This window comes from Adiantum capillus-veneris, chromosome 14 (genome assembly GCF_014529385.1).
Source record: "Adiantum capillus-veneris isolate H3 chromosome 14, ASM1452938v2, whole genome shotgun sequence".
Lineage (NCBI taxonomy): Eukaryota > Viridiplantae > Streptophyta > Polypodiopsida > Polypodiales > Pteridaceae > Adiantum > Adiantum capillus-veneris.
In genome coordinates this window covers 96,915,960-96,936,761 of record NC_140944.1, presented here as the reverse complement: position 1 = coordinate 96,936,761, position 20,802 = coordinate 96,915,960, and the positions used below count along the sequence as shown (strand labels likewise).

The following is a 20,802-nucleotide window of genomic DNA, read 5'->3' as shown; positions in this document are numbered from 1 at the left end:
GCTGGTGCAATGGATCTCACAAAAGGAGATCAACGTAGACTCCATACCATTCGCCAAACTAAATGCTGCGGAGCTTGTGTGCATGTTTGAGAAACATTTTCCTACTACAATGCTAACCATTCAGGTGCATCTTCTTGTTCACATAGTTGATGAGGTGGAAATAGCTGGCACAGTTCATTCCAGATGGATGTTCTTCTTAGAGCGTTTCATGAAAACGCTTAAGGGATATGTGCGTCAAAAGGCACGTCCGGAGGGTAGCATGGCAGAAGGTTGGTTGGTATCAGAGTCCCTAGTGTACATTGGAGAGTGGCTAGACGGATTTGATAAATCCCGGGACACACTATGGCGAACCATAGATGATGAGCGCATATCTGGGATTGTCATGTGCAATCTCGGTGTTGAGAAGAAGATGACGGAAGATCTAGAGGCTAAAATCAACCGATTTTGCATGCTTCACAATCCAGTGATGCAAAAGTGGATTTCACAATATGAGGATGCAAAGCAAGAGCGACAAAGGGCACAAATCGAGTGGAGACGGGGAAGACGACCAGCGATGCACTATCCAGCGGTTCTGGAGAGCCTACCAACCTTCATGAGCTTAAGATGGTTGCACAACCAATTGAAAAGCGCACAACAATGCGGTGACGAAGTGACTGAAGAAGAGTGGGAGTACTCTCGGGGTTGCGCGACCAAGGTAAGTTTGCAATGTACGACTAGCAAGTGACTTTATTTATAAACGTTTGAACGGCCACTCATAATCTTTGTTCGTTGTAGTATAAGTCATACACAGCAGCATGGTGTAAAGGTCGACATTTTAGGGTGGAACGAATCGACAAAAAGCGTTTTACTCAAGATTGTGGAATCATGGCAAAATTTGAACAGTCTAGTCGACGACGTTCCTCTGATGCAGATCCTGTGGTGGCGGAACTCACTTACTTCGGCACGCTGCAAGAGATTTTGAGGATCGATTACAGAGGATTTTTTGTCGACTTGTTCGACGTGCAATGGTTCAAGATAATCATGGAGGGTCGCAACGCTACTGTGCGTAGAGGAGAGTCTGGTTTTCTTGAGGTGGATTCTACTAAGAAATGGACTGACCTAAGAGACACTTTCGTACTACCCGAGCATTGTGAACAAGTAAGTATGTAAATAGTTAACATCCCCCTTTTACAAGTTATGTGCTTGAAAGCTCTCATGTAAGTTATGTGGCTCTAGCAGGTAGTATTTCATCCTACAAAGTCTACATCAAACTGGTGGTACGTCATAGAGATAGCCCCTCGTAGTGCAAGGACGTATGAAGGCTACCATGTGCCAATCACAACGACATCAATGGAGGAGATCAGAGAAGATGCTCAATTAGAAGCCGCTGCGGTGGTGCCAGACGAGCATCAAGATGCTACTACTCTATATGGGGTGCATGCAGAGGAGCTACAAAATGAAACAGAGGATATGTGTTTAAACGGAGAGCTCTATATAGATATAGGAAGTTATGCTGAGTTATGCGAGAATGAGAGAGAGATCTCTTAAAGCCACAAATATTGTATTTGAACAATTTTGCTCCGTGTTGTAAAAGCTCTGGCTCTCTAAGTACCTTCCATGGTGTATAACACTCTTTTCTACTCGCGCTCACATCTTTTGATTGAAAATTTTGAGTTTTCGACTTGCCTCTTCTATCACTCGATTCATTGCGTCATTGTATTTATATGCGTCATTACGTCATTGTATTTAATGGTCTTTGCGTCATTGTCTACTCTATTCATTCAATATTAAGTTTAAATATTCGTGTGTTTAATGCAGGTATGGATGATGAGGAGTTTCTTTCTTCTTTGTCACCGCAGCAGAGACAGTGGTACGTGGAGCGTCATTGCTTTGGCGCATCATCGCGCGTTCCTACACCATCCGCATCTCCCTCTCTTTCGGAGCATTCGGCGCGCTCCGAAGCTTCGGCGTCGACGAGACGAGCTTCACACTCGTCTAGACACCGGCGCTCTAGTGGTGGCGGTGGCGGTTGTTGTGGGGATTCCGCCACCGATGCCTCCACACCGCCTCGTGTTCGATGAGGCTCTTTACCCTCCCCTTCTTTGCCCGTCCCCACACCAGCCACAACATCGCCATCTACGCCAGGTTTTGCACTGCTGACTGTTCCTAGAAGCTACACACCTCTACCTACTCCGCCAGGAGCCACCCCACTCGACACTCCTCGCTTCGGGGCCCAGACGCCGATGGAGACACCTGACGTCCGTACCCCCATCGACACGCCGCTAGAGACCCCTGCCGGGACACCCAGGTTCACGCGTCACCGGCCAGAGGGCTTACCTTACTCCGTCGACATCAGCGGCGGCATCATCATGGATGATGACGGCAAGAAGGTGATCTCGCGCATGCGTGGTCTTTGCTCTCAGCTGTTTAGACACTATATACTAAACAAATGGAGTGAAGTACCAAGTGATTTAAAAAACAGAGTCATCAGCATACTTCATGATGAGTTTCCCGTTCCAACACGGGATCAGCGCTTCAATGAAGACCTGATGAAGATTCGAATGCGCGAATACTGCAAACACAAGCGTTCCGAAGTGCAAAAAGCAATCAAGAATGGGTGGAATAGGCCAGATTGGCTGGCCAAAGAAGATTGGAAGAATGCGAAGAAAGCAGCGCGCGAGAATCCCGACAAGTGGAAGCAACAAAAGGATGCAGCCAGAGCGCGAGTAGAGGCAGGGAGCTCGCACCACTTGGGGAGCGGTGGATGGGCATCATTTGAGGCCGATTTTGTAAGTCTTTTCACATTGCTCTTTATGCATGTTCGATAGTTTAGGGTTTATGAGTTTTTTAGTTCTAACATAATGAAATCTTTGTATGTTTTGACAGTGGTCGATGACAGGACGTGATCCCACACCGTACGAGCGCGAGTACGCAGGCAGGAAGGGCTTAAACGCTCTGATGGACATTCTCAGTTCTCGCGGCGGCATGGTTAGTATTAGGGCTTACTCTTTTTTATTTTTTGTATTGTTTTATAAATGTCGTTATATGTTTATACTTACTGAAAGCTGTCTTATTGTCTTTTTTTGCAGAATCCGACAGATACGCCGCTTGGACGCGATGAGACGTCTGACTAAACGACGTCAGTTTAGCCGTAGCTAGATAGCATTAGTTTAGGGTTTCTCATAGCTTATGTATCATGAGACGGATTTTATACGTCTTTTTGAACCATGTATATTATTACATTTGTCACCGCAGTTCCTTTTGCCAATCAATTCTTTATGCCTATGATGTTGTACAGTTGTCATTATTACATTTGCCAATCAATTCATTTTGCCTATGATGTGTACAATTGTCAATTTTGCAAACAATGCGTCTTGTGGGTGACTATTTTGGGTCTATTATCTACCTTTGCACTTTTTTTAAAAAGTGAATCAAGTACAATATGGTTGATGGGTGGCAGGGCATTCAATGCTCTGCCACCAAAAAAATATTCTCTCGGGCGTCGCTATAAGCGTCGCTATTTATGGCTCTGTAGCGTCGCTATGAGCGTCGCTATAGGCTGCAGTGTAAACGTTGCTATAAGCGTCGCTATAGGCATCGCTATATGCGTCGCTATATAGCGACGCTTATAGCGACGCATATAGCGACGCCTACAGCGACGCTCTCGTAGCGACGCTCGTAGCGACGGTTTTAGCGACGCCGGGGGTTATAAAAACCCAATGTATTTCCGTCGCTAACAGCGTCACAAGAGCACACAACCTCTTGTAGTGTACCTGCTGTTGTGACTGCATCTCGATATGCTATAGAGGCACTGCCTAGGCTCTGCAAGGACCACACGGTGTGCATCTTGCAAAGTACCACCGCCTGTAGTTCTGATACTAGTGCTAGGCTTCAGCCTATGGGGGATGATGGCGAGGTGCCATGGCGAGGGGGGCGCAACAAAAAGGGTCGATTAGAGAGAGAGAATCAACACGACACAAAAAATAACGCTTTCTTATTTTTTTAAATCTCTACTACATATATATAGAGTTAAGCTTTCCATGCAAACTCAAAGTGTGTCTGCATGTCTTTAAGAGGCCTTTCCCACAGATAGATAACCGTATAGGACTTGAACCCAACATCCATTGCTAGTTGGATTTGATCATACTCCAAGTACAAATCCCGATAGAATATATTTCCCTTCTTGAAAATGCCTCTATAAACTCATCTACAGTTGGCACTAAATCCACATTTCTAATTGTAACCTTGTTCACAGGCTACATATCCTGAAAAAAGCATAAATAACCATTTTTCTTTGTAACTGTGAACCACCTGTTTAAATATGGAGCACATGAAGCCTCCGAAATACCCATCTTGATCTTCTCATTAAGCAACTCAATGAGTTTTAGGAAATGAGCCTTTGGAACTCGAATAGGCCGCAAGTCCCAAGGTACATGAGGGATAGTGAAGATCACCATAGGAGCAAGAATGGGAGGATCAACACACTCTATCTCATGCGTCTCAAATGAAAAATCCTTTCTAGGCTTGGCAAGCATTCCTTCGAAGCATATTATTTCAACCTCTCTCAAACTGTCTTTGCAACCATTCTTTTATACCTTCAAAGAATCTTGTGTAAACTTATTCCCAATCCTCCTTGAGTCACAAAGACTAGATGTGAAGCAGCTTGCTCCATCTTATTTGTGCAATCTTTTGGTAGAGGTAATGCCACTAGTTTCACTTTCTTTGCCATGGACTTGTACTTGGTCTCTGCTCGTTACTCAATACCTTGAGCATTTTTGAAATCTTCAATGACTTTGTACATTTCTACTGAGCATACTTTCACAACCTCACTTCCCATACGCAAACTGCAATCCACTAAAGACTCCAAGTCTTGCATAGTATTCACAAATGAGCACTCATCAAGCACACCTACAATGCGTTTATCAACTTCTATCAAACCATTGGTCCTCAAACCCTTATGTACACTATTACATGTTGTCATTCGTGCTGCTTTAAGTCCTCACACTTTGTAAAGGCAATAGATCCATTGTATGTTAATTCTACAAAACTTGTAGAAAAAAATTTCTTTGCATATACATCATACAAGAACTTTTCTTTTCTTGCACCACTACAATCCCGCTCTACAATGTTACATGGCCAAAACCCCTCATATCCCTATAGTCCTTGAATTCTTTGTTTGTCTTTGGCAAGGGTTGCTCTCTAAGACTTTCACGGTTCCTTTCATGGTCCACACAAACAGTAAGGAGCCGTACTGCATGCTTCCCATTTTCGTTGCTTATCCTAGCATAAGCTGACCCATTGTCCATCACCTTGGTTTCCATGAGAGTAGCAGTGATGTATGGATGCTCAAGGATAAGAGGGTATGTAGACATCTCCTGTACAAAGAAATTCTAGTCATCTTTGACATCCCCTATAGTCACCTTTACATTTGGACAAGCTCTCTACAGCTTCCCTGATGAGTTGTTTGTTGCACGAATCATCCATCCAAGATTTATATCAATTGGCCATTTTCCTTTGTGATAAAGACTCTTTGAAATGAGGTTAAATCTGACCCATGATCTATCAACGCAATGTATGGCTCTTCCAAGTATCCCACTTTTACGAGGGTCTCAATAGTTTCTCTTGCCCAATGATTCTTCAAGTAATAACTCTTGTGAGTGGTCTTGACTTCATCTTCATCATCCAAGAAGAGAACATATTTTACTCCTCCCCTATACTTGTAGCATCCAACAATAGTTTTGTTACCTTGCTCGCCATAGACATATAGTCCCTGCGCATTTAAAGTCTCTCCTTCACCCTGTACATGAATATATTCAGCAAGAGACTATTGCATTCTCTTTATAAAATCAATTATTTCTTCGTAGAGCTCCCGCTTTGCAGTAGGAGAAAGTTTGACTTACTTTTGGGCCTTGTAAGAAGTTCCACATCGGCTTAGAGAGAGAAAATGAAAATGTTAAATTGTGCATTTTATGTGATACTTTTTTTCACCAACAAATTAAAAGCCAAAATGACATTATTTGGTAGGCAGACTCCGTCTTTATCCTTCTTATCCTTCGTTCTCTTGTCAAGAATCCAACTAACCGTATGGCTAATGATTTGAAATCCCAACTTACAAACGTTCCCTCCAGAAACATAAGCCACATGAACTCTATCAACTCTAAACATGAGAATATGGTCTTCCCTCCCAAAACCTGAGATATTTCATGAGTTTTGAGTGTCTCTCTATTTCTCTATCAACTCTAGGAATGGAGAATGCTTCTTTTTCTGATGAAAACACCAATTTGAACTTGAAAACCTCAACCCCTTCATATTTAACACTTATCCAAAGAAAGAACACACATCATCTTCATTTTGATGTATTGCAAGAGTACGCACCGCTGCAAAAACATAGGAGGGAGCCTTTCTTATCTCAACGGGAGAAAGAACTTAGAAGGACAAACAAGGAACATCATTTGAACCGGGTCTATTTATCCAAAGGATCCTACGACAATTGCGCCACCTCCCTTTTCTAATATCACTAACCTCTTACATTTCACAGGCGATGGCAAGGATGGGCTATTGGGATACACTGAACATTTGGAAATGAGAGAATTAAATGCGGAAATGAAAAGAAACTTCCTGGCGATGGAGAACATGGAGCTGAAGAAACTTAATGAAGCATGCTCTCACAAGATTTCATCAAAAAAAGAGACAATCCAAGGCCTTGAGAACAAGATCACAAGTTCGCGAGAGAAAGACACCGTGCTTGGTAGTCGGAAAAGAAAACAAGATCTGTGCAACATTGAGAACATGAAGATTGGTAGTGGTGGCCTGAAAAAACAAATACGAGCTTTAAGGTAACTCAAAGTTTTTTTCTGCTTTTGTATCTTCAATGTGCTTCACTAAGAAACGGATACACTTTCCTATACATGATAATAACACATGGTGCCTTTTTGGCAGGTCTTTACTGCATCCAAACTCAAATGGTGCAGGCTTCAATGCTGGAGTGCTTTACAGCCGTTTAGTTCCAACAGAAGTAGCTTAAGAGATGATAACTCAGAAAAAAAAATTTAAGTTGAAAGGGAGGCTCCTCCTTCATGAACGAGAATCAGTTGGAACCAATGGAAGTGCAAGCAATACTTGATGAGAGTGGCATCTCGCAGATGGGATATAGGGCACTCTTCAAATCATTAGCTAAAAAGTCTCAAAATAAACTACAGAGAGGATCATTGCTGCCTAAGCCATCACATGTAAAGTCTGATCGCCGGCATGTAAACAATGACGTGTTTGAAAAACTTGGGTCACCATTCCATATTGAAGCAATGTTCTTAGGCAAGGACGGAAGCGAGGTACAGCTCAACGAGCACAACAACCTCTTTGTTGATCTTGAAGCATTGCAAAGGTAGGCAGTTCACTTCTTTGACATCAGTCGAGAGGAGTGCGGTGGGGTTCTCAAGTTTTCTTTGAAGCTCAACGAGTGCGAGGTCCTGAAGAACAAGAAGCTGGAGAGAGTCACTATTACCTCATGAATAGAGCTCTGGATCCATCAATAACGAAAGAGGATCCACGATACTTCAGCTTGCAATCCAAAAACAACATTCTAACTCTAGGATCATTTCAGGAATACTTAGTTCACTCTATAGTAACAAAAATATTGATCATTTGGTTGTTGATTTTGTGTTTTTGTTTTTCACTGCAGGTTGATAAGGAAATTTCTGAAATCCTCGATTGGGTTTTTAGTCAAACCCAAATTCCTTCTATCATCAGTGAACAAAGAAACAAAGTCGTTCTTTCAGTGGAAGGATTTGGTGACTATACAATGGAATGGCGCATGGCAGGTGACTTAAAGACTCTTAAGTATATGTACAACATAACACACGGAGCAGCTATGGCAAATCCATGCTTATATTGCATGGCTGATGCACAATCTCTTGAGAGTGTACAATGGAATAGAGCTCCCAACACACATCTTCAAGATAAAACTTTTAGGCTAATGCTTGATATTCCTATGAGTAGAGTTCATGTCTGTACACTTCATGCACTTTGTCAAATAATTGAAAAGGTGGTTCAATTGTACATATGTTTTGCATGGACATTAAAGCCAGAAAGTGAGTCGAAAAGAGTGATCAAAGCATTAGAGGGAGTGCTCTCACACATTGGTTTGCATGGAGACAATGTCAAAATCGAAGAGGACCCTAAGATGTCTCAAAGTCATTACAAGGTACCTAGGAAAGCATTGATAGGCAGCGTGAAGGACAAAAGGTTTCTTGGGTTTAGCCTCAAAGATTCAAATGGGTAAGAAAGGAGAAACCTGTTCAACAAATGGAAACAATTACATAAAGTGGTTAAAGACAATGCTGGTGGTGGGGCAATCCAAAATCATAAGGTGAACGTGTGGAAATCACTAGATAAACTTTTCCACTACATTGAGCAGCATTCTTGGGACCAAAGTAAGCTCACATCATTTCAAGCAGCCTTGCTGGATTGGAAGAAGGCTTACCTTACAGGGTGGGGTGGGCAACATATCACACATTACATAGTGGGTTAGCATTCTACGTATACAAAACAAAATTTTAAATTGTACTCTACTGACCATTTTGTTTTATTTCAATGCAGCACATACTGTTCAGCCGTGGTCCATATTTTTCCAAGACATATGGCTCACTATCAATATGGTCCACACAAGGCATGGAAAAAACCCACTACATGACAAGGACAGGTTATTTTAAGCACACTAGAATTGGGGGAGGAAAGGATAATGCCAATAGCCTATTAGAGTTATACCAATGGACACGATCTTTACAACATATCCGCAAAGAGAAGAAACAGATGGCTTGGGGAAACTCAAATGCGGGGGAGCGCCATGCGAGGTGGTGACAGTCACGAGTCAGGAGCGGGAGAAGATGGACATGAGGGAGAAGATGGACCTGAGCCCGTTGCTTTTATCCTCTTCGATGAACCTCCTTCTTCCTCACTTTATACCTCTATGATGTGCAAGCTCTGTAGACGAGCTCGTTTCTATGTTGATGGAAATATCCCCACGGGCATCAAGCGTCTTCTTTCACTAAAAAACAGCCGCTTATTGTATGGATCTAAGCTCTTCGGGTCTTCAACCCCTGCAGACAAAGCCTGAGTTGTTGTGTAGGACATCAAATAAGAGACTCTGAGTGCTTGGCACCCATACCCAATGCCAAATACGTGTAGAGAAAATTGTTTCTCAATCAGAATTAGTCTTTTTGCGCTTAGTGGGAGGGGGTGCCCACCACACAATCTTGTAATAACTTTGATTGCAAACAGTGGGAACTTTGCATTATCCTCGGAGTATTCCTTGTGGTATATTATGATCTACAAAAAAAGAGTAAAGCATTTATGAGTTGTAAGTGAGATGAGTACAATTTCCAAGTACAATTTTTTCTACAAAACTTTTTGTGGTTGAGACGCACGATGTAGTGAGACAACACCGCATCCTTGCCTTGTACTCCAATGACAAGCCCTTGCCGTGAGACTCCCGCTCTTCCAAGGAAATTATCGTCATACACTAGCACGTGTCACAACAAAAAGATTGATCATGATATTTTATCATTAAGACATCTCCAACACCATGTGGATGCCTTTGAAAATTACCATCTGATTCTCGTCCATTTCCAGCATCAACCTTCCCCACAAGTGAATAGACTGACTATTCATTACCTGAGCTCTTGCCCGAGGCGGTCACTTTTTAGAATGTGTACGCTATCACATGAGTTAACCGGAGAGAATTATTAAACAATAAAAATGTATCAAAATGTATACATACAGAGGGGGGTGGGGTTTTTTTAAATAGGCACGTAGTGTATATATAGTATGTATATTGAGGTATTATTAATAACCTCTTGAACGCACGTGATATAGGAAGCTTTTGATAAGTGACTGCCCCAAGAGCTCTTGGTGCCAGGGGCCTACCCATGTTTTCCAAGCCAAGTTGTTTTGTTGTCGATTGAAACTGCTCATCTGTTGGCAAATTGACCTCTCTGGACTTCGCTTCATTGAATGTATCTTTGATCAGTTGCCACCCTAAAGTAAACTGTGAGTTGTGGACAGCTGTGTCAGCACTCCATCATCATCCACAAATCCCATGTCTGCCTCACAAAAATTCACAATTGCAGCTAGGCAATAGTCCTCCCGTATATTCAGCTCATGCATGATATTTGTTGCTACACATGAGAGCGCGGAGAGCCCTTCAAAATACCAAAACTAGATACTATAGACGATGAGACACACAAATCTGCATACCTGGCAACCATCCTTGCACATAATCAAGCTACACACGAGCAAAGAGAGACAGAGAGGGAGATAGAGCAAGAGAGCACGTGCAGGCGCACCTCCTAGAGCGGAGTGCTACGCCGGCACGACGAGAGAGAAGAGGGAAGAGGAGAGAAGAACAATGCAAGCACTGGGTGCAATCTCCCCCCGTGCAAGAGTGACCATTTCCCTCTTGTGCGTATTTAATTTATAGATTCTTGAATGGTCAAAGTGAGCACAAACTCGCCGGCCGGACATAATTGGCCAAAGCTCACAAAGAGCACTTGAATAATCAAATATACATAAAATATAACATCCTTCTGCATAATCCGTTATCTGTTGATGATCTTGCCACCTGTCAACTACAATAGATAATAAAATATCAATTCGATAACATACCTCTCCATTGGAAAGCAACTGTCCTCAGTTGCGAAGATAAAAATTTGCAAACAATACTTGTCAAAACAGTGATTAGTATGTTGTGTCAAAAAAATCACATAATAAAAGAAAAATTTATCAAACTAAACAACATTAGCTTATGCCTGCTGTCATCCACATACTACCTATTCTAGTGTCCCATACCACTATAATAAGCAGTATATGTCATACCTTGATGAATCAAGATATCAGTTGTCACACTCATCATCAATCTCATAATGTCAAGTCTCATCACATAAACACTGCCATAATAATCACCAGATATCAAATCCCAATCCAATTCCAATTCCACAATATAAGTCCAATCCAATTCAATTTCATTATGTACCCGGGTAACAAAATCATACCAGTTACAGTGGTGGCCAGTCACTGTAGTATGATTTTGTGATCGGTGTTGCCTAAATCGGCGAATCTACACGTGATGTGCTGCCTAAATCGGCGAATCTGCATTTGGATATTGTCTAAAAATAATAAATCTGAAGTTGATCAATGTGCTGCCTAAATCGGAAATCAGCGGATCTGCACCAAGATGAGTATTTACACACTACCTAAATCGGCAAATCTGTGTGTTGGTGACCAATGGACTAGGCTAGACATTAGAAATAAATAAAACAATTTCTACCTGTGTCACACCACATTGGAGTATAGTTGAGTAGCAGAGTACTTACAAACTTTTGTTCACTAACTCAAAACACCGCAACGCATATGAGTAGCTGCATAGCTTAATGCAAAATGCTCTCAATAGAAATTACATGCAGTGCAAGCACAAGCCAGAACTTTAGGGATTCTTAATTTCATATGCTATAAGAAAATGTAAATAAGTAAAAGACCTTTTTGCTTTCAAATTGTCCAATGGTATTATCCCTATTGCAAACTGCTTGACGTTGTGTCCATAAATATATGCACCAACAAAATAAACTTCCAAGCAAGTAGAGAAAGTGAATATTATTGTAGGAGTATGTTAGGGGATGTCATTGCAGTATAGGCAGACGAGATATGTTGCGTAATTGATGAGATCTTAAGAATATGATAGTCGTAGATATACATAGGAATGGATTCATTAAGGAGAATTAAAATACCGTGGAAAAACAACGATAAATTACATACCTAGACGTATTTTGAGAAGTGACTAGTATCCAAATCGGCAAATGCTAAACAATTTCTTGAAAACAAATGTCAACAAATGTCAACAAATGTCAACAATTTCTTGAAAACAAATGTCAACAAAAAAATTCGTCATTTGAGTAATGTTATGCTAGTTGGAACAAACCAAAGTTCAAGTCATATGGATGGGTGTCAGATATCGGTGATGTGGACTGTATATGTGAGTAAGTGTTTAAACCATTGATTGTTGTCGCAAGAAAATTAGAAGCCAGTAAAATTTCACCAGTGTTATTGAAAGTAGTTAAAGTAGCAAAACAACGGCTACATTCCATGACCATCGACAATGCCCAACAACGCGTTGTCGGAGAAAGTATTACAGAGATTACTGAAGAACTTCATCAATGTCCGGCTCTTTAAGTAGTGGGGGGAGAAACAGAGAGAGCGAAATGAAAGGCTATATTACTCATCAAAAGGCCCTATGAGACCTCGCTGATACAATCTTTATGGATCTAATACAATGTCTGGGTACAAATTAAAAGAAAGTTCAATATTTAAAAGACTGATTTTTTTTAAAATGATTTTTTAAATCATCATCAATAGCATCGTGAATCACTAAAAAAAAGAAGAAAAAAAACTAAAACAAAAAAAGTCGAACTGACAGAGTACCGAGGCTGCCCGACAGCGGCCGTTGTCTTCCAAACTAATGCAGTTGTCCGGGTTAATGTCTGCATCTATAGGTAGTGGCACTGGGAGGGGGGGAAAGGAGAGAGGGAGAGTTGGGCACAGTGATGGCCGGCCGCGCTCTTGTAAGCAAAGCAAGAGAGAGTGAGTGAAAGAGTCTAACGGGGTGCCTCAGAGTACAAGAGAGAGAGTTGATGGGCTGCTGCAGCTTACGAGCTGAGAGAGAGAGAGAGAGAGAGCCACTCCTTCATGCCGCATGCTTGCACTTGCATGTAGTGAGGTACCATGCATCGTCTTCAGTCACGTCATGGCCAGCTCCTCTAGTGTCTTCGTAGTCGTACTCTATCTTAAGCCTGCTTCTCCATCCCCGCAACCCTTCCTCTCACTCTTGCCCTGCGACCTTATGTGGGACGATTACACATACAACAAAAGGCTGATCTTCTACAAGCACTCACTCTCTGCACATGTTGACAGCTTGTCGAAGTGGCAGGTCTTCAAATCCAAAAACGACATAGTACCATGAATGCATGCTTCCACCAGCTCGGCACCCTCGTCGTTGCACGTTGCAGCTAGCTGTGCTTTGTCACCATCGTTGATTGCACCAGCTAGACGCTCTGGGTACTCATCATCTCCACTAGAGAGAAATGCAACTGTAGAGAGAGAGCGGTTGTGGTTCGTGTGAGGGAGTTGAGCAAGGTGCAGAGCCGAAGAGCTGTCTCTGTAAGTCGTAGAGGTGAGGCAAACAAATCAAATTGTGATTGCAGCCTTCCTAGCATCATGCATCATCAATGAAAGGAGCATTACATTGTAAAGAGTTGAAGGGGTGCATCCTTCCAAGGCCGCACGCCAGGAAGAGGAATATCAAGGGAAGGAAGCCTTGGCGAGTAGCACAGGAACTGTGGAGGAGAATTAGAAGGGGACGGAGGGTGTTGCTGCTGCTGCAGAACGCAGGGGGGAGAGAGAGAGATTGACTAAACTGACTCTAGCATGTGTGGAGCAGGCGGAGATGAGGGGATTGGGTCGGTGGGTGGTAGGCCATCAGAAACGACATGCAAACAGCAGAGAGCTGCACGTATTGATGGGGTTGGTTGATAAAGACGTGTTGCAGACAAGGCAGATGTGTACCATTGTAAAGCACTGGCTGCATGTGATAGAAGAGGTGTCGTACACACTAGCTGGCCACATGGTTGGTGAGTGAGGGAGTGAGAAGGGGTTCAAGGGTGGTTAACTCACGAGAGGACGATGGACAGAGAACTATGGACGGTTATTGTCAAAAGAGAGAGACGCCAGCAGCTGCATGCGAGTGGGGCGGGTAGTTCGATTGGTCACAGTTGATAGCCATGCAAACTTTCTGGGTGTGTGAGAAAGTGGACGTCTACTAAAGCCGCACATGCAGTGGTGGTTGGAAACGAACGCCACAAGCCGCTGTTGTAATCGCGAATGGTATAAAAAATAAAATTAGGAAAAAAAAAAAACAAGTTCCACAAGATGAGGGTGCCATGCGGCGGTGGGAGAGTTTCCACGATTGGGTTTGGTGAAAAGCGTCATAATTGTTGACCCTCAAGACATCGTCTTTGCATGCAAATTTCTATGGTTGGCTGATGGCCGCTAGCTGTGTCCTCTGTACGATGACGCCATGCATAGAGAAACAATTCCATGCATAGAGAAGCTACAGGCTGGCAAGGGGGAGTGGTCGGTAATGCTCCGTGTTGTGGCCAGTCGCTAGCTAGTACTGTAGTGGATTACACAACTACGGGTGGTTGTTGTACATGAGGTCATGGAGGAAGGCATTCCATTTGAATACAGTGCTTGGATGATGTTGGTTCTAAAAATGATCATTTACGAGCGTCCAATGATCCCATACTAGAAACAAATCACTCTTTCTGTGAGCTGCGTTAGGGATCGGTTAATATGGATATTTTGTAATGCGGTAAAAAGCAACTGAAGGTCTCATGCTTCTTCATTGAAAGTTAAAGGTCCCCTTCTCCTATCTAAGCTTCTTTCCTTTCTCAAGAGATGATCCCTTATTCTATATCGATAATCAACCAATCTCTTATTATAGCTTGCACTTGCTAATTCCCAACATATCTGAAGATCTCTTATAAATGCATATTCATATCACCAATGAGCTTTTTCTATAACTATATGGAGCGAAACTTCTCATTTCCTCATGCATAATTAGCTACATAATTAACTTCATATAATTAATTATAATCAGTAAATACATTTTTATTTACTCATGAAAATTCACAATTCTAAAGAATCAAAACAAACTTGAAATTTCATGAGATTAATAATAATAAGCTTCTATGTATTTTTTTTTCAAACAAGATAAGTTAAGTTCCAGTAAACATGACTTATCTTTACTCCTGCTAAACTCCATAAGCGTGATTATCGTAGACTAGAGAATGTAGCACCTCGCTCTGATACCACTGCTACACACGAGAGCGCGGAGAGCCCTGCAAAATACCAAAACTAGATACTATAGACGATGAGACACACAAATCTGCATACCTGGCAACCATCCTTGCACATAATCAAGCTACACACGAACAGAGAGAGACAAAGAGGGAGATAGAGCGAGAGAGCACGTGCAGGCGCACCTCCTAGAGCGGAGTGCTACGCCGGCACGGCGAGAGAGAAGAGGGAAGAGGAGAGAAGAACAATGCAAGCACTGGGTGCAATCTCCCCCCATGCAAGAGTGACCATTTCCCTATTGCACGTATTTAATTTATAGATTCTTGAATGGTCAAAGTGAGTACAAACTGGCCAGTCAGACATAATTGGCCAAAGCTCACAAAGAGCACTTGAATAATCAAATATACATAAAATATAACATCCTTCTGCATAATCCATTATCTGTTGATGCTCTTGCCACCTGTCAGTTGCAATAGATAATAAAATAAAAATTCGATAACATTTGTGAGCAGAACGTAGTGGGTGTCGCCCACCATAGCAAATCTGGGAGCGCAATTCAGAGGCAAAGTCACTTCCTTATTTGGGATTTCTTGCACCTAATGATGCATCCGCAAGAGAATCAAGAGTTAAGCCCGCATCTAATGTTTCCTTTAATACCTCTACCTGCTCTTCTTCTAGGCAAACTGCACCTCCACATCCTCTACCTCTTCCTCCTGCACCAATGTACAACTATCAAAAGTTGTTGAGACTGGGAAGTCTCTGACTCACCATCAGTTTGCAAGTACAAGTAACAGACAAACCCGTGGTAGAATTTCACTAAGGGACACTTTTGATAGTACTTCATACACCTGTCTTGTACAACCAATGCATTGGAGGAACACTTTTCTAGACAGCGATTTAGTCTCCTTGAAGCACTCCTGTCAGGGTCAAGGTTGATTGGGTGCACATATCTCATGCCATCAATTGTCATGGAATTGTCACAAATGACTATCTCATACTGTTGCAAATGGGTTTGTAGGTACTCAAATAAGAAATCTATAATCCTCTGTATAGAAAACTCCGCATTAAACATTCCTGATAGTTCTGGTGCATGGTGATGAGCCTGGGTGTTGTATAAGAACGTGAATAGTTTTTCTTCACATGTATCCTCGCCCACATCATATGTCTCCAGGACCACGATCCCCATGAGTGAAAGAAAAATCAAGCCAAAACTAGTATTCAAAATTGGTCTGTATTTGGGGTTATAACCAAGCGAATATTGAGCCTTGAGCATCCCTCAAGGTCTCTATTCGCTTGGTTTTGTCCCGTGCGCTAATGTCAAAATAGGTGACGTCACTTGAGTTAGAACCAGACGAAATAGGGGCCCCAAGAATTTCCAAAGGGCCCTATTCGCTTGGTTCTGACCCAAGTTGAATTTACGTTGTACCCACAACGTCTATCTCCAGGACTATGATCCCCATGATTGAAAGAAAAAGCAAGCCAAAACTACTATTCAAAACTGGTTATTTGGTGTCATAACGAAGCGAATATTGAGCCTCAAGTATCCCTCAAGGTCTCTATTCGCTTGGTTATGTCCCGTGTGTTAATGTCATAATAGGTGATGTCACTTGAGTCAGAACCAGGCAAATAGGGGCCCCAAGAATTTTCGAAGGGCCCTATTTGCTTGTTTCTGACCCAAGTTGAATTTCCACTGTACCCACGTCCTTTCAAAACAAGTGGATTAGAATAACGCATTTAATGTTATCTGTAATAGATATATAGGCCTACTCACTCACTGTGCCCAAACATAGCATTGAATAACAACTCAGGCACGGTCACATAAGGAGTAATTTATTCCAACCATGCGGTGTGAGACTTCTAATTTTACCCTAACGACCACTCTTGGCCCTTGGAGTGTTGTTTCCATTGTGCTCTAACCCCGTAATGCAGTGGCTTCGGTGCGCACACAGTTAACATCACATAGGAAGGTGAGAGAGAGAGAGAGAGAGAGAGAGAGAGAGAGAGATAACCTATCTCTACAATATCCAATGGCACTGAGCTGTATGGTGATGTCGTAGGTTGCTGAGAGCAAGAACCAGAAGATGGCCAGGAGGAAGAGGAACAAATGGCAAAGGCAAGGGTGATGGCGATGCGGCAGCAAAGGACTCAAACTAGTGGAGGTCGCTCAACGCAAGATCATGAGAGGTGGCCAAGGGAAAGAGCGCAGAAAAGGTGAAGGCAAGGGAAATCATTTGTTCTACTTGGAGATGGAGATAGCGACTACAAGGGTGATCGAGGTCTCACTCTAAATGGTCACTCAAAAAAGGCACGTGGGTTGTGCTCACAAGGACAACAAGTAGTAAATGGGCTTAGATTCCCATGCAGTACGATCTACCAACCACAATCTTGGGTGTAAACATGCGCATAAGTGAAGTTGTCACCCTCGTCGAGGTAAGCATTCTAAGTTTAGAGGCAGTACCCCCGCCAAACATTCAAACTATACTTTCACCCAAGATGAGCGCTCTTCTGCCTCTTTTCAGATCCTCTACTGCCCATCATTTTAACTCTGCCCCTGTCGACGCTACGCGGTAAGAAAACCATCTCTTTTGTGCTCCCAACCCTTTTTGCGCATCTCCTCTTACTCTCTAGAGCTCCTCCTTTTTGCGCATCCTCCTCTTACTCCTGTTCTACAGTGCTTTAGTGACACAGAACTCTACACATAGTGAAGAGGTATGCTACTACAATTTTTTCACTTGTATTTTTTTTGGTCAGTAACAAGAAAATAAGGAAGGGTAAACCCTGTTTGTTGCACTTTTTTGCTTCGTATTGACCATCGTCTTTATTAATGATGTTTGCTATTACACTTTTCTGAGGTCAGTACCAAGAGAATAAGGAAAGGAAAACTCTATTCGATGCACCTCTTTGCTTGGTACTGACCTCAAAAAATATAAATGATGTTTGCTATTACACTTTTTGGGGCCAGTACCAAGCGAATAAGGGAAGGTAAACCCTATTTGTTGCACCTATTTGCTTGGTACTGACCATCGTCCTTAATAATAATGTTTTCTATTACACTTTTGGAGTTCAGTACCAAATGAATAAGAAAAGGAAAACTTTGTTCGATGCACATGTTCGCTTGGTATTGACCTCAGAAAATATAAATGATGTTTGCTATTACACTTTTCTGAGGTCGATACCAAGGGAATAAGGGAAGGTAAACCCTATTTGTTTCACCTGTTCGCTTGGTACTGACCTCAAAAAGTATTAATGATGTTCTCTATTACACTTTTCTGAGGTCAATACCAAGCGAATAAGGGAAGGTAAACTCTATTTGATGCACCTGTTTTCTTGGTACTGACCTCAGAAAATATAAATGATGTTTGCTATTACACTTTTTTGAGGTCAGTACCAAGTGAATAAGGGAAGGTGATCCTGTTTGTTGCACCTGTTTGCTTGGCATTAACCTCAGAATGTATTCATGATGTTTGCTATTACACTTTTCTGAGGTGAGTACCAAGCAAATAAGGGAAGGTAAACCCTGTTTATTGCACCTGTTTGCTTGGTACTCACCTCAGAAAATATAAATGATGTTTGCTATTACACTTTTTTGAGGTCAGTACCAAGCGAATAAGGGAAGGTAAACTCTGTTTGTTGCACCTGTTTTCTTGGTACTGACCTTTTTTGAGGTTATTACCAAGCGAGTAGACGCAATACAATCTTATTTGGTGCACTTCTTCGCTCTGTGCTGACCCTAGAAATCTTAAGTCCCTTGTGCAACAAATGATATGTCTTTTTTCTTTATGCTATTTGTAGAGATGGCTCGTGCAAAGAAAATGCCTAGAAGGGCAACAGGTGACTCTTTGAATGCTCAAGCAAGAAGACGCCGATATGAGGTGCACAAAGGTGTACTGCAAGAGCTGCGAAGGATCGAACGTGCAACTGGCCATTCCGCATCTTCCTTTCCAGTAAGTAGTGTGAGAGATTTGCGAGCAGTGGAGAGTCGGCATGCGATGGGCCAGCAATGCACTTCTCTGCCTGCAAGAAATTGCAGAAGACTACCTCGTTGAATTCTTCAGTATTGGATATATCCTTGCTGCCCATGCACACCTTGTTACTATCATGCCACGTGATTTTGACACTCTTCAAAGGCTGTGCTTACGCTACGATTGGATGCTTCAGTTAGTACCTATCCGGGATAGTAGAACCATGGATATTCTTAACACCCCCCTTCTCCATCCTCGCACATGATAGATAGAGCTTTCTAGGGCTCGATTAAATAGCAAAAGGATACGATCACAGGTCGAGAGGAATGACACAGATGGGCAGGCTGAGCGAGCCGATGAGGGACACGAATAGGCCTGGATGGACCCTGAGGCTATCATTGAAGAAACAAAGACATTTATGGAGGAACCAGTTATGAAGGAAAATGAGCAAGGCATGGAGGATCCGGAGCCTGTGCTGCCTTAAGGGAGGATCATGTGCCTGTAAGGAAGGAGACCATGCCTGTTGAGGAGGACCTTATGTCTGTTAGAGAGGAGCCTATGCCATTAAGGAGGAGAATGAGGTAGCCACAAATAAGGCTCAAGAAAGTCAAGGAAAAGGCTCTGCTTCACAAGGGACATCCAATGACGAGCCTTTATCAGAGGAGTCGATTATTTTAGAGCAAATCAACGAAGAGAATGAAGAGGAGTTGTAAGTTCTGATCAGGTCAGCGCCTCTGCATGCACAGATACTGCTGCCTGGAAGGTTAGAGGAGGCTTGCTTATTGAACCTTGATCAACAAGACTTCCTGTGCATGTGCAGTTTCTCCAACTCCAATGCAACGGATGCTATCATCAACACTGCTTTGTGGTACTTCACAAGCTCTTTATAAGTCAGGCTTGGTTCATTAAATGGCTCACTTTCTCTAAGACATGGGTCAATACCAAGCGAGTCACTGGCTTATGGAATTGGATAGTGATACCACTCGCTCAGTATTGACCCATGTCTTCGTGGCAGTCGTGAATGTTGTTGTGTTACGTCTCAAGTTTTTCTTTATAAGTCACGCTTGGTTCATCAGATGGCTCACTACCTCTAAGACATGGGTCAATACCAAGCGAGTCAATGGCTTATGGAATTCGATAGTTTCCCCAATCACTCGGTATTGACTCATGGGTTTGTGGCAGTGACAACCCGCTGAAATATCTTAAGTCTAATCTTTGTCATTGATTCATGTTAGACATGCTATCTTGCTTCTGCTTGCTAAGGTTCAAAACAAAATATACGTAATAGATCCGCTGATCTTGCCCGTGCTGCAGAACAACAGAGTTTCTTTTTTGGCTCTGATGGGATAGTTTAGTAGAGTCAATTTTGATCTAGCGTGTTCTCTGGTCATTGCATACAATCAATCGTGAGTTTCTTCTTGCCTTGTAAAAACCATGTTGGATTTAGGATCTTTCTCCTCATCTTTGATGGTTTTGGTGTAGTGATCATTGGAGTCTGTTGATATTTGACATTGAAGATAAAATTGTCTACTATGCAAACTCCAGGCAAAGCAGGTTGTTTTATGGTCGTGTAAAAACATAAGGCACATCTGGGTACATTTGGAAGTAGTGTCTCTTTGTAATGTGTTAGTGACTCAAGTGGTTATGTATGTAGTACCGCGAAAAAACTTGTATGCTGTGTAAAGCATGTTTTGTTATAACATGATCTAGGGAATACTATCCGGCAATCGTGCCCATGCAGGTTGATGACTATAGCTATGGCTGGCGAACTTGTTTGAATGCCTTGTTTCTCCTCAGTCAAATTTTGGATGTACCAAACGTAAGTAATCGTGATGTTTTATTGTTTGTTTGTTGCAATGTTTGTATTAAAAGAAGTAACATCTTTGCTTACTTTCCTATTATCACGCTTCTACAGGAACTTCAATTACATAACTACACCCCCAACGATCTGCGACATTTT

At 42.3% G+C, this 20,802-nt stretch overlaps 1 protein-coding gene across 1 annotated transcript; it reads right to left on the bottom strand.

Annotated features, from left to right (window-relative positions):
• Positions 1 to 12,047: 12,047 nt before the first annotated feature.
• Positions 12,048 to 18,960, bottom strand: LOC147442797 (uncharacterized). The gene is made up of 3 exons (XM_086529436.1): positions 18,769 to 18,960; positions 13,267 to 13,433; positions 12,048 to 13,180 (listed from the first exon to the last, which is right to left on the bottom strand). Exons 1-3 carry the CDS (start codon positions 18,958 to 18,960, stop codon positions 12,904 to 12,906), a joined length of 636 nt encoding a protein of 211 aa, XP_086385562.1. The 3' UTR covers positions 12,048 to 12,903.
• Positions 18,961 to 20,802: the final 1,842 nt, after the last annotated feature.